This window comes from Meleagris gallopavo, chromosome 6, assembly GCF_000146605.3.
Source record: "Meleagris gallopavo isolate NT-WF06-2002-E0010 breed Aviagen turkey brand Nicholas breeding stock chromosome 6, Turkey_5.1, whole genome shotgun sequence".
Lineage (NCBI taxonomy): Eukaryota > Metazoa > Chordata > Aves > Galliformes > Phasianidae > Meleagris > Meleagris gallopavo.
The window spans coordinates 28,503,242-28,517,391 of NC_015016.2; the positions used below are offsets into that span (position 1 = coordinate 28,503,242).

The 14,150-nt window shown below is 34.2% G+C and overlaps 1 protein-coding gene across 8 annotated transcripts in view; it reads left to right on the forward strand.

The window, feature by feature from the left end:
* The window catches only part of HDAC9 (histone deacetylase 9), a 440,323-nt gene that overhangs the window by 343,474 nt on the left and 82,699 nt on the right, over nucleotides 1-14,150 (forward strand). For 7 of the 8 annotated variants that reach the window (XM_010712747.3, XM_031553923.1, XM_031553921.1 and 4 more), the window contains one exon: nucleotides 81-178. In XM_010712747.3, the coding sequence (XP_010711049.1) occupies nucleotides 81-178 (98 nt within the window). Of the gene's footprint in view, nucleotides 1-80; nucleotides 179-785; nucleotides 1,655-14,150 lie in introns of those variants that run through there. The other variant, XM_031553926.1, reaches the window with a different exon arrangement.

The window sequence follows — 14,150 nt, forward strand, 5'->3', positions numbered from 1 at the left end:
TGGTCTTTCTTTCCCTCTCTTTCCCTCCTCTCTTTTCCTCCTTTTTACTTCTTTTTGGCATTTTCTTCCTATTTTTTCAGGTTGGAAGTGGCCCAGGTGAAGGTTTTAATATAAATATTGCTTGGACAGGTGGTTTGGATCCTCCCATGGGAGATGTTGAATATCTCACAGCATTCAGGTCAGTACCTTTTTCTTTTAAAGTTTGAAAACTGGTGGTACAACATAAACACATGAATAAGAATGACTATAATTTTAAAAGGCAGGAGAATGGTGAAACCCATGGTGAAATTGTTTTAATACCAGTATCCCGGTGTGTGAAATCTCAGTAAAATTAATAAATGGGTAGTTCAGTTGTAGTGGTCACTCACATAGAATAATAATAAAAAAAGGTCTAATGATTTGATCACTCATTTATTTTATTATTATCATATCATGCCATTAAAATGACTTTGAGCTTCCTGACTTCTCTATCTACAAAATTTAAATGTAAGCAATGATACCAGACACAAGAAAAATACTGTTCATATTGATTATGGTATGTGGAAGTGTAGCACAAAGCACTAGTAAGTATGGTCCAAACCCAGTGATCCTCATTAGATTAAAATTCTCATCATGATACTCATATGATGCTCACAAATTTGCCCAACTGTCATTTTCTGTGAATTTCAGTGGAAAGCTCGTTACTTAAAAGTGAAAATCTCAATAAGAGTTATAGGAAATGTTGCACACTATGTTTCTCTTTGCTTTCAATAGCTCATTATAAATGAAATTTCATTCTCTCATAGGTGATTCATCATAATCGTTAGTCTTTTTCATGGGACTGGAGGAGATAGAACCACTTTCAAACATGCTCTGTTAGACTTTCAGTAGTCCTGTTTTACATACATCATTTCCCTTCATTGTTCAGCAGTTCAGTGGAAGTGTTTAATGAGCACTCACCTCTCATAACTGGATAAATGATACATGTCTGAAAAGAGATTTCAATTAGTGAAAGCTGACAAGCTGGAAAGGCAATGAGACAACTTCCTTATCAGATCATGTCCAAGAATTTTAGTTTGAAAAAATGCATTTGCCTTATGTAGATTGAGTTATGTTCTTTACAAAATACATCATAAAAAGTATAAAACACAATTTTGCTTTATTTTCTGAAGTACTCCTGTGTTGTCCACAAAATAACATGCCAAGGATCTGACAAACAACATACCTCAATTGAAAGTCCCAGACACAGAAATGACCCAGCACACTCACAGTGTCACACAATCATCGTGGAAAAAAAACTTTATGAGTTTTATTTACAGCACTTAAAAAAAATCTGAACAAATAAGTAGTGGCCAATTTAAAATCCTCTATAGCTTGATGTTGCCTCCAAGATCGTTGTTATCTTCCAATGTATTATTCTTTGTTGAGATTTTATGGAATTGAGAGGACTGGATGGTTCAAATAACTGATATCAGTATCTGATATTAATGTCTAATATGATCATCCCAGATTTCTTGGTCTGGATGCAACGTAAGCAATAATGATATAGGTAATGTGACCACATTAGCGCTGTGGAGAATGATGGTTTAAGAAGACTCATATAAATGACTACAACTGTAACTGGAATCCTTTCTGTCCTGACAATAAATACTTGGGTTTGAAAAATCTTTTCAAACATATTCGTTGTAGTTCTAGTAAAAGGCAAACTCATGAGCAGTTTGAAGCAGCTCTACTGTTAAGCATTTCAGTCTGCTTTGGAGTTAAAAGGAATTTCAGTCTGCAAATGTTTTGCCTTGCAAAATAGCACTATTCAGAAAAATAAAATTCATGTAGACTTCTACACAATGACTAATCATTTGCAGGCATGCCTCTAAAATAAGTGCTTAATTATACTTTTTTAAAAGCAAATAAATTCAATGTAAGAATAAAGTTATCCTTTAAAAGAATTGCCAGTGGTTGAAAATTTAATATATTTTAAATTTTAATAATAATAAATAATTTCAAAGTTAAATAATTTTAGATGCACAATTAGTATTCCAATTAATGTGGGCAAGATCTTATTGTTAAATAGTCAACCGCTATTTTTAATTTTTTTTCTAGAAATATATGCTGTTGACTAATTATAATACATGCTGCCATGCTTCCATTTTTCCAAAAGTACTTGAACAACAGGAAGTGTTTCCCTATGTTCTAAGCTCCTTTTCAGCAAAGATGGTCTTTGTACCATCTGTAATGCTTTTGATATGGATTTTTTATGACTACTATGGCATCAGTGAAGAAATTTGTAGCACGAATACAAATATCTATAAATTATGCAGGATAATCCAAATACCCATTTTCTCTGGGTTTGCTCATAGTGATAGGTAAATTTACAATTACTAATGATGAGTCAATCTTTCATACAGAATCTATCCCTGCTATGATCCAAAATACCATAGATGGTGTAATATGCATTATGAATTTGGCCAGGACAGAATTATTATATTATGAGAATTCCACAGTGCAATCTTTTGCCATAGACAGGAAGGAACGTAGAGTCTTGGAGAAAACCAATACGAGACCTAGTAAACAAGCCAGCATGTCAGCTGTTGCTCAGGAGCTGGAACAGGTCGGTTTATATGGAAGTATGTAGTAAAATTTGTAGTTAGGAAAATGAGCGTGTTATTTTTTAAATATATTTATTTTAGAGACAGAATTATGTAGATGTTCTTAACAAAGAGATGGGGAAAGCGTTGGATATCCTCATTTTTGAGAAGAGGAAAATGAAGAGACAAAATTGAGAGATTCTCTCTTCATATTTACTCCCTAGCAGAGAAAAAACTTATACAAGATTCAGTCCCTAGCAGAGGCAGGACAGTGTACTGTTTAAGGTCCCTTCCAACATAATGAAGATGTCAGGAAGTTTGGAGGCAGATGGAGCTGAACTGGAGAGCAGTTGAGGCTTCCTGCTTTCTAGCAACTTGGAAACTTAATTATCTGAGTCCTTAGGAACTGAGCTCCCAAGAGGGTCCACATAGCTTTTGGTTTCTAACCCACAGAACCCTAGTATCTTCCTAGAATTGCACTAAGCACTTATTTGAAGTGTCTGCAACCATGATACTAGATAACTCATTTCTTCTTGATTGACTATCAGATTTTATAGCGGAGATACTTCTGAATGATAATGTCCATATAAATAGAGATCAAGTCCCTTTTCATGACTCTAAATATTTGCTCAAGTATTGCTCTATACGATGATGTATTAGCCATCAGGAATTGTTCTTACGGAATATACTTCTAGAACTGTACGAGCATTTATACACGCACACGTACATATAAATACATGTAGCTGAGTATTTGTAATTTTCAGCTGCAAAAATGACTAGATAGATCTATTTGAATATTCGAATCAAATCATGTTGTGACTTAATGAGCTTTCACTTCAATGTCTTCCTCCAAACTATCCTAGAAAATATTTCTGCTTTGTTGGGGGAAAAAAAAACAATTGTTGTATAAAAATTCAAGACAGTTGAAGATTAGTTAGAACCATATCACAGAGTAATTACTGCAACAGAATGTGGTAGCTTCTGTGGGACACTAGTAGGAAACTGGACAGTTGTTTGAGTCTGCCATTTAGTTGTCTGTGCTATGTGGAGAGTCTTTCTTGTACTTTTAAACTAACTTTTTTTTTTTTATAGTGTAAATTCAAATTTTAACACATTTTAGACGTGTTAAAGATTTTATTTATAAAGTTGGATTTCATTTCATTTATATTCAGTTTCTAGTAAGAAAATGTATTTACTCATGTTAACTATGAGAAGGTAGTAGAAAATGTAGAAGGCAGAAGTTTCTGTAGAATCGAATAGAAGTGCATTATTTAATTTTGCCAGAAAAGTCTTGTTTGATAATTAGCATAGTTAAGCAACTATTTTATCTTCAGAATTCCTTGAAAGAATGTTTTTTCCTAAAGGATATTCATATCTTCTTTTTCCTTATGATAAAAAAATACACAGCTCTTTACCAATATTTTCAAGGCCTTTGGCTCTAGAGAGTTATGTTTCATCATTTAATTCCATCTATTCAAGTGAAATTTGTTTTAATCTCTTTGAAAATATAGAAGATAGTTGCTGTTTACTGAGATGATGATTCTACACTTCACTTTATGAGAGTGTAATCCACACTCTTCTGCCAGCAGCTATAGAAAAAAAACAAGAGGGATGGTCAGATATTAATGTTCAAATAATTACTTTCTTAAGCTACGTGTTATACCATATGCTTTCAGTAAAGGAAGCAGAAGGTCTGTGTTGTACACACACACATGTACATGTATGCACTCAGAGCTTACAGATGACAGAAGAAATCTGTTATAGCAGATGCAGGAGGAAATGGAAGCAAATGTGAGAACTGAGAAGGGTGAAGAACAAGCAAGAGACAGAAGGAAAATGAGTGTGCCTTCCAACTGCTTTGTACTGCTTTTATTCAACAAAGGAGTTGTAAATTTAGTTTAACCAGCCTGTATGCTCTGGCTGTTTTGCTCTACTCGAGAGTAGCGTAAAACAGCCACAGCATATCAGTGAACCTGGTCATAAAAGCTTATATAAAATGAAATGTGTGTGTGTTTCTTGGAATCGTTAGAAATAGCTCATGACAATATTATATTTGAGGTTGATTTTTAGCAGTCATGTGTATGATTTTAATTTAATACGGTGAGCAAATTTAAAAGATATAAGTGACACTAAGGAGGAGTTAAGAATTAACTTACATATCCATGGTTTAATTGTAAATACAACACAGAATTTATAAGTATTTCAAAATAATTATTCTTTAAAAAAGAGAATTCAAAATCAAACTCACGTTTGAAACCAATTATGTTGAAGTGTAGAAATGAAAGAAAATAAGAATACACAGAAAATCTTCACTTCCTTTCAGAGAAATTATTTTGGTAGAAAATAAATATGTTTAAAAATCACTGTGATCTAACCCCTGAAAAAAGGATTCAGAAATGTTCATTTCAGTCTTATAATCTTCTAGGGCATAATTAAGATTATTTCAGAAATTACATGGATGTATAATGACCTTTTTTGGGTCTTAGTTTTGTATTTCCTGATCTGGTGATGTTTTATTTTGATATTCATTGTGAAAAACATTGTAAATACATTTTTGTTCTTTTTCAAATATATTCTCCTTACTAACTCTGTTCTGAATATAATCTATCGTTTGTTTTTTGTTGATTTTTTTCTTACTTTTAAAGTTACAAATTCATATATATACTCCAAAAGGAAACTCAAAGAAATATTAGTGTGTTTTATCTATACTGTTTCATGTAAGTATAGATAGTAGACATTTGTATACATTACTTTAATTTTCCCATAAATTTGCTTTTATAAATTTTTGTTTGCCACAGAATTGGATATAACAACTTTAATCACTTTTGTATGTGTTAAGATTCTGTATTCATTTAATCTTTTGGTACTGAGTTTCCTGGTCTTATGTATGTGTGTCTGAAAAGAAAAATTCCTTTTTTATCTCAAATCTCTGGTCTTCCAATTTCATTAAAAATACATGTGTTTGTGTACCATGTCAGTAGATGAAGTGTACACTCTTGCCTATGCATATCTTTTATTTTAAACATGTTTGGATTCCTCTCACATTCTTCCTTATTTTTCTTCTCTGAAAAGTCAGCATTTCTTGTATTTTCAATCTCTCTTTATTTAGAAATATACCTAGTTTTTTATTATTGCAATTGCTCATCTCTGAAACTTTTCTATTCTCTAGAAGTAAGCTTAATGTACCACATGAGGGCGAACCATCGATTTATATTATTTTGAATATTATTATGGCTTTATTTGACATCCCCCTCTGCAATATACTCTAGTTCTCTGAACAGAAACTCTGGCTTCTGACAAACAGAACAAAAGAATGTGGGAGTAAAAAATCAACATTTTTTCTAGCGGTACCTAGCTTTATTTTAAGTCATAGAACAATGGTATATTGTTATAAAGTTTAATGAATTCCACTAAGAACAATTTTGAGACAGTAATTCTAAATATTCATAGCTTAATGCTGCCATTTCTAAGACTACAATGTCCAGAGACTGCTGATAAGGTTATATTACGGTGTAAAACCTATGTTAAGATTCAGTTTCTCTTTCTAGAACTTTTAGTGAAAAGAGATAAAAACACAAAATGTGGAAAAGGAAACAAAAAAGCCAAATTAACTGCTCAGCCTCATGAGTCACAAAAAAACAGAAGTTATAAAGACCCAAGATCTTCAGAACCTTAATCTATTATGTTATCAGAGGACTCCAGTGGCAATCAGCTCAGACTAGCAAAATGCCATGTTTATATTAACAAATGGAAATAAAAATTTTATTTCTCAATATTTTCTTTTATAATAACTGGCAATGATTACTCCAGAAACTGTTATCTCTAGTCTATTTGTGGACAGCAGCGGGTTCAACACTTCATAAGGAAGGAGGCAGAATCTCTGAGTCATATCTGCAAGAGGCAAGTAATGATTTACCCAAATGAAGATGGATGTTATGTAAAGTACTAATTTACTATAATCCTATGTTCTCATGTGTATAGTACAGCTTTATGTAGAAAAATATAGCTGAGTAGAACAGTTATGGAAACTCTAGAAAGTGTATGTAATGGTATCTGTATGTAGGTATATTGCAGTCATCCACAGCACTCTAGAGTTGTAAATTTGAGTTGCAATCAATTGTAGATTTCTGAGTTTGTCAGCTTCTACCAAATGTTGTTATAAGATGGGTATATCAATCAGAGGTCTTTCTTTTCCATTCTGTCACGGAAAATGTCTGAGCAGTATTCAAGGAAAGGTGCATGAAACACCTAAAAAAAGAACTTCCTGAGCAGTTCCATTTGAAGAATTTGGGAAAAGGTTGAAGATTTTTGGAATATTATTTTTAAAATCTGCTGAGAACATAAGTTCCATGTGTAAATATCCAGTAGTCTATGGATCAGTGGCTTTGGAAAAGCTTTTAATTGTGACTTTTTTTGAGTATAACGATAAATTTTCATGTTTTCTTTATCTTGACAAAAGTTCTGAGCATGCAGATTAGTATTGTATTATATTTATTAGTATTTATTAGTATTCGTTTTGGTAGTGGTATTGGTAGTATTAGTACTAGTGTTAGCACTGATAAAGAAAGTCTCCTTTAGGATATTGAGAAGCAGAGTTAAAAGCACTTGAAACTCTATCATAAACAGCTTTTCAACGTTTGGTTATATTTCAGAGTTCACCAGAAAACTAATCCTGGCAGCACTGTTTATATCTTGCAACTGTTTGTTCTTCCTCCTTCTTTATTTTTATTTGGAAAATCTAACTTCTTCTCACCAAACTCTTCTAAATTTTCACCTTTACTGTACCAGAATTTTAAAAACTGCATATGATGCTCCTTTCATGCACTGGAACTAGAGAAATGAAACCTTTTGTTACATAAATTAATTAGTGCCAACTTACTTTTCTGCAGATGCACAGCTCCTTTTATTGACATGGCAGAAAAGGGGGTGGAGGAGAAAGGATAATAAAATATGGAATGTGTCAGGTTTATGTGGTTCAGGTTAAAAACTTTTTGATTAAAACCTAAGCTGTACATGGTCTGTAGTTTAAAAGTGCCAAAAAATACCCGAGCTCTTCTGCAGTAGAAAAGTTTCCCAATTTTTGTCAAGTTAGAAAGATGAAAGAATAAAGGTGCATGGATAAAGAATTGTCAAATACTTTGATGAAAATATGAGAAATACCACTAAAAACATCCCGGAATAAATTAAAAAGCTGGGAGAGAAGATATTTTTACTCTAAAAGTCAAAATATCTGTGGTATGTAAAATAGAGATAAATCTTAGGTCTGAATTAGAAGTCCTACAGCAACACTGAGTGATTGTGTGGATGTCCAGCCTCAATTTAAATTTTGTTGCTTTATAATAACTTTTGAGAACTACGCTATAGCCTGTAAAAAATATCCACATGTTCTCTGCTGGAACAGCTCCAGACTATAACAGAACCACTAGATTGCACCCTGGTGCTTTATGTATTGTTTAATTGTTTTCCTTTGGTGGGTATTTTTATTAAAAGCCCATTATCCAGAATCAGACAGAAGTGTTGTTACAAGAACAGCAGAAACAGAGGCCTTTCAGCTACACAGTTCTTATTCATGTCTTCTTTAGCCAGCTCAGCTAATGAGACCTCCACTATTCTTCTTTTAGTACTTCAAGAAAAAGAAACCAGAGTTTTTATTTTCCTCCTTTCAAACATAAGTTGGATTGTGAGGTTCTGTGTGTGCTCACACACCTGGTGTGTCTGTATAAGATTGTGTAGATACCTCTGGGGCATGTCTGTGCTTATAGATGTTCACATACTTTTGCATCAATAACTCCTTGGAGATATTTTTAATATCTAATGATTTTGTGTACCTATGCTACTCTTTGCTTGTAAAGAAATTAAAGAACAAGTCTTTTTCATAAATAAAAAAAAAAACAAAAGCCAAAAACAAGAACACATATTCTAGCATGTAAAGCGTCAGTAATTCCAAAGGAAAACAGAAAAATCTATCAAGTCACAAATTTTGAAATCCTGAGTTATGCTGAGTAGCACTCTGCTCAGTGCTGCAAGATCTTATGAGGTTTCATGTTACTGGTTGTTGCCAGAGCCCCAATTCTGAGTATGTTATTACTTTTTTAAGTGAGTTCTTAATCTTGCAAAAGAGATGTTTAAAACTATGAAAACACGTATATCTTAAAAATAGATATCTAATGAAAAAGTTCAGGGAGGTCTATGACTCACGATTATGTGGTATTAGCGCTGCTTGAGCCACCAGTAATCCCATTAAATCAGTACAGCTTCGTGAAAAGTAGATTGTTACTCAGAGTGAGGGAATCTATCAGACTTCAAACTCCTACAAGTAGTATAAGAAAAAAATCTCATTCATGGAGTAATTTACCATGTTTGTCATATGTTTGTATTTTTTTGCTTAAGGAAGGCTAAACCTTTGTCTTGTGATCAAAAATACTTAATTTTAGGTCTTCTAGGGTCCGCTTTGCACACCAGCATTAATTAATTAATGGCTAACATGTAATGTTGCTTATATTCAACAGTAACTTCTTGCAAGAGTCATCACAGAAAGTTTGTGAAACCAAAGGCTGTTCACCAATAAATGTGACAGGATCTGAACCTAGATAATTTGACTACATTTAGCATGATTGAGTAATTAAATCTTTTAAATTATATGCAAACACTCTTATGATTTATCATGGCCTGAAACAAACCAAGCTTTTAAAGTTTATCTGACTCATATGTTTGCCTACCACTGTCTTTCTAGTCACAGTATATTGGGTGTCAAAATAAAATTACCAAAATTCAAAAGGTATTAAAAATTCACAAAAAATTAAACCAAAAAGATTACAGTGCATTCATTATAACCGGGCTGAAAATAGCTATGCCTTGGGGAAGGCATAGCTGGAAAACTGCTTAGTATTTTTTCTGTGTCATGCTACAGTGTACATTCATGTCAGATAATGTAAAATACAGGACTGAAGGAAAGAAGATGCTTATTTGGTCCTTTTTTCCCCATCAGTAAATCCACTGGTCTTTGCTGCTTTCTTTCTCCTATTCTGGGTGTGGTGTGAAATGCTAAGTAGAGCTGACTAAAGACAGCAGTTCCAGTAAGTAGCAACTGTCCATGGTTTTGACATACGATTTTCTTTTACACTGGAACAAAAGCAAAACCATTTGAAAACCTGCAAGAAAACAGCTAAGTGTGTGTTTCAAACCCTTTCATGACTGTGTTCATATCCAGCCTCACGGCGAGGACATCACTCTAGGAAGCAAAAAACTCTAAGTGAAAAAAACTCATCCCTGAATTATTAAAAACAATTTTTCTTCCCTAGTTCTTACAAATCAGGGACTTGAACCTGACCTTATCAATCGGAAGTTAATGCTTTTACTGTCAAGCTATTTTAAATGTTATTTTTCTTTTCTGTACTGTAAAAAAGGTTGCCCTCTGCAAAATATTAGAGATCCACACATACAAAAAGATTATATTTTAGTAAAAAGATATATGTCATGAAAAACTACATATTTCATCATGCATTATTAATCTGACAGGAGAGTGCTTCCCTATTACCAATTAAGAAGTTTACAAAGTAATAAACTATTGTTAAACCTCTGCAAGTGCTTCAATTCCTATGTGACAGGGACTTCTCAATCCCCATGCTTTATTAACGTCTGCTTCACTCCATTTGTGATCAGCTTTCTATGAAAACAGGTTCCCTCTGGATCTGAAAATTACAATTCATCACCCACCTATTTTCTCTTTCCTCTTATTCATCTATTTAAATTTGAATTCCTCTCATAAGAGGCTATTGTCGCTAGTGATACAATCATGTTTCACTGAAAAGTAGAAGCACTATTAAGCTCTCTGTCACCCTTTCTCCATCTCTGTCCTCAAAACCACTGATTTTACAGATTGCTGTCTGTCCTGCAGTTCTGCTCTAGATCTTCTTCAGATTAGAATTTCAGCCTTCCTTTCCTCTGAAACACTGCTATATTTCCTATATGCGAACAGTAGCTGAATTTGTACACTGCTAAGTTCTCCAGAATGTATAGTCAGGAGCCACTTACACATAGAGTGTCTAGACAGGAGTCATCTTTATGTTCTTTCTTTGCAGTCTAATACAATGAAGTTATTGTACATGACAGAAGTTCCAGTATAATGTACTAATATAAATACGTTATTATTAAGAATAATAGTAAGATTTAAAGACTTAGAAGATTGATTTGGGAGATGTTTTTGATTGGTAGAAATAAGAAGGGAGGTAGGCTGGCTGCAGTCTGCATCACATTGCATGAGAGGTACACACAACAAGCACTGGGGACATTGGCTGATTTGGCACATGGGGTCATGCAAGCTGGTGGAATCCCGGAGACAAGGCAGACAGTTATCCCTTCAAGTCCTCATATAGAGGACTTCAAGATCTCATATAGAGAGGATGTCTTCCTAGGACTTGAAAGGGGAAGATGGAGGGATTGAGTCCTCTAGACCAGATGAAAGATGTGCAGTTCTTTGTTTTCATTGTGAATGAACCGATTTTATGTGGAACAATGTAATGTATCTGTTCTTGTTCCAGTGAGACATATGGATATGGCACTGGTAGGATTCAGTCCTCCAAACATGCTTTGGAAGTGTGATCCTCCTCCTGTTTGTTTAGCTCAAGAACACATATATTGCTCAGTATCACTGCTGCACTGTCCATGATCTCATTAAGCCCATAAGCATGCATATCTTGTTGACATCTAGGGAAACATGATGATTATCAACAAAATATAGAGCCTTTTGTACACTGCAACGCTTCAATCACAGTAAGGTTATTAAGACTAGAATGTAGAATTTAGAATATCACTTGCAGAATTTAAGCAAGATATAAGAGCTTCCTAAGTTTCTATTATAGTTTTATTTCCAGCACTATTCTTTAACAAACTAAATAAATTACTGCATGTATTGGACCTCTGAGGCTTGGGGCAAAGAATGGAAAAATTATTTACAAAAGCTTGAAAATATTTAATCACTAGAGGCAGGGGGCAACTGTGTTTTAATTAGCAGTTCCTCAGGCTATTGGCTGGCTGGAGGCTTTCTCAAACAACCACACAAACGCACTGAATAGCTGTTTGCCAGCCTTAGGGTCAGGCCTGAGATGAAACAGATAAGATAATTGGCTCTAATGAAATCCAGAAGGCCTTGGCTTTCTTGTTTGAGCTTGGATTTGAAAAGTGCGTGTGGAAGTGAGGCTTAATTCAAACCAGTCCTGAACTAGGCCCATTTTTCAGTGACTTTGATATTGTTTGAAGTTCTGAAAGTGTTCGCCACACCACTAGCCTGCTGGGCTGGGCCTCCCCGGTCACCTTAATTACTGAGCTTTATTGCTGACTTTACTACACAGGAAAGGAGCCATTATATGTTCCATCAACATCAGCTCTCCTCAGATTGGAGGAAAGGGCAGGGTGAAAGGCCACTGTAGGAAGGCAAAAACTTCACTTTGAGGTAGTCAGATCATTTACCCGTGTTAAATTTCACTGTGCTATGTGCGTACATTCCTCAAAACACAGAAGCCCAATTTCCATTTTTTTTTTAGCAAGTGATTACTTTTCAAAACATTTTGTTTGTGTCTGATTAGCAGGAGGGGACATTTATTCTTAGAGGTGGAAAAGAAGGCAAATTTTAACAAACGCCTAATTAATCATCACAGAGGAAAGAAATCTAGTTAAAATCTGTAATAAAGAGAAATTGTTCTTAATGCTTCTTTGAAGTGGGAATAAGTGAGGAAACCCCTACAGTGTGTTTGCAGACCTGACACCCTACAGAACCTACTTTTTGCAACTACCCTGATATCTTGAGGGTAACTTGTAATGTGCTCTGCAAAAATACAAGGGCGCCTGTGAAATACCGTAATGGTAAGCGACAGTTGAGGTATTTTAGCAATGTTAGTTCTAAGTTATTCTCTTCATGATAATTACTTTCAGAGTTTGGTCCTAATCTCTTTAGCCGCTCCAGCTGGTAGTGCTGCTGGAAAAAAAAGAAACTGGGTGAACCCCTGTGCATGAATGAATTTTCAGATCTGGACACTGTAGTGGAAGAGATGTCTGGTGGGCTTCAGAAATCAGTGTCTGAGGCCACGGAAGTTCCTAGGAAGTTCTGCTGTTGGGTATCCCAGGACAGATCCCACAGATGCTTAGACGTGGCTGCATGTATTTACATATTAATTCCGTGCTCCCTGACCAGTTGGCCGAATGTTTTTACATATTAATTCCATGCTCCCTAACCAGTTGGGCTACTAAGCTCAGTACAGCTACACATGTGCATTAATGTTTGCAGGATTGGGCCTCCCAAGACTAACTGCCCAGTTTGCACCTGATCCCATATTACCAATACTAATATATAATTAAAAAAATACTGATGAATATTACTTGCTGGTGGGAATCAGTCTGTGAAGTTTAGATCAAGAAGCACAAACTGTATTTCCATGAGCTTGGGAGACAAAAAAATCAGTTTCATTGCTTTCTCCTTTTCATTTCCTTTGTTGTTTTTTTTTTGTTTGTTTTGTATTGTTTTGCTTGTTTGTGTTTTTTTTAATTGTTGTTGTTTTTAAGGAGCTAGTAATCCTGCTTTTCTTAATGAACATGTCTTCATTAAAATTAGAAATGTCATAAATATGCTTTCCGCAGAGTATCCTGCCCTTTCCTTAAGACAGCAGTTTCACAAAGAAGACTTCTATAATTTGAGATAGTTCCACCTTGTATTATTTTATGAATAATATCTGTGCTATAATGCAGATTTTACATCTTTATGGCAGATTTTTTAACACAAAGGATTCCTATTTAAGAAGCCTGAAGGTTTCTTGTTTTTCTTCCCTTTCATATGCCCTGTCATTTTAACACATTTTATGTTAGTAGAATGGTGAATTGGTTACACACTTTAAAGAAAAGCAGCAGGTTTTAGTTTTTTTAATCAATATTTTGTGAAATTTTACCTGTTAAACCATAGCTAGCATCAGAGGGAGCTAGTTATATGTATATTGACACACATTTTGTTAGCACTAGTCTAAGACAAAATACCTTTTGAAATAATCATAATTCATTACAATTATCAGAAAACAATGATTTCCCTTCTAATATAGATGGTTGTTTTGTGAGAAAATAATAGTGTAGGTGTCATAGTGTGAGAGTTCCTGTGAACAATATTTCCAGATGGATAGATGTTCTGGTCTTTATTTAACAGTAGAATTTGTTTGCTCTCATTTTTAATAACTATATCAAAAATGAAAACTTCCTTCATGATACTATGCTTCTTAAGAGACAGTTTGCTATCTGAAACTCTTAACAAAACTATGTAGATTTGCTGTTTTGAGAAATCAAGATTTATTTTTTTTAAAGGAAGAAGCAGGGCAATGATGTGACACTGAGAAGGTGTAGGGCGTAAGTCTTCTGTGTCTGAGTGTATTTTCAACTACATTTCCCAAATTTTGTGGAAATTATTGGGAGTTAGGGGAGTATATAAAGTGATATCAAGATATTACGGTATATTGGAAGAGATTTATTGACTGGGAGAAGTGGGACTACATAATCTATTAGTGATTTAATTCATACCTTACACATATGCCTAACAATGTCTTCAAAAAA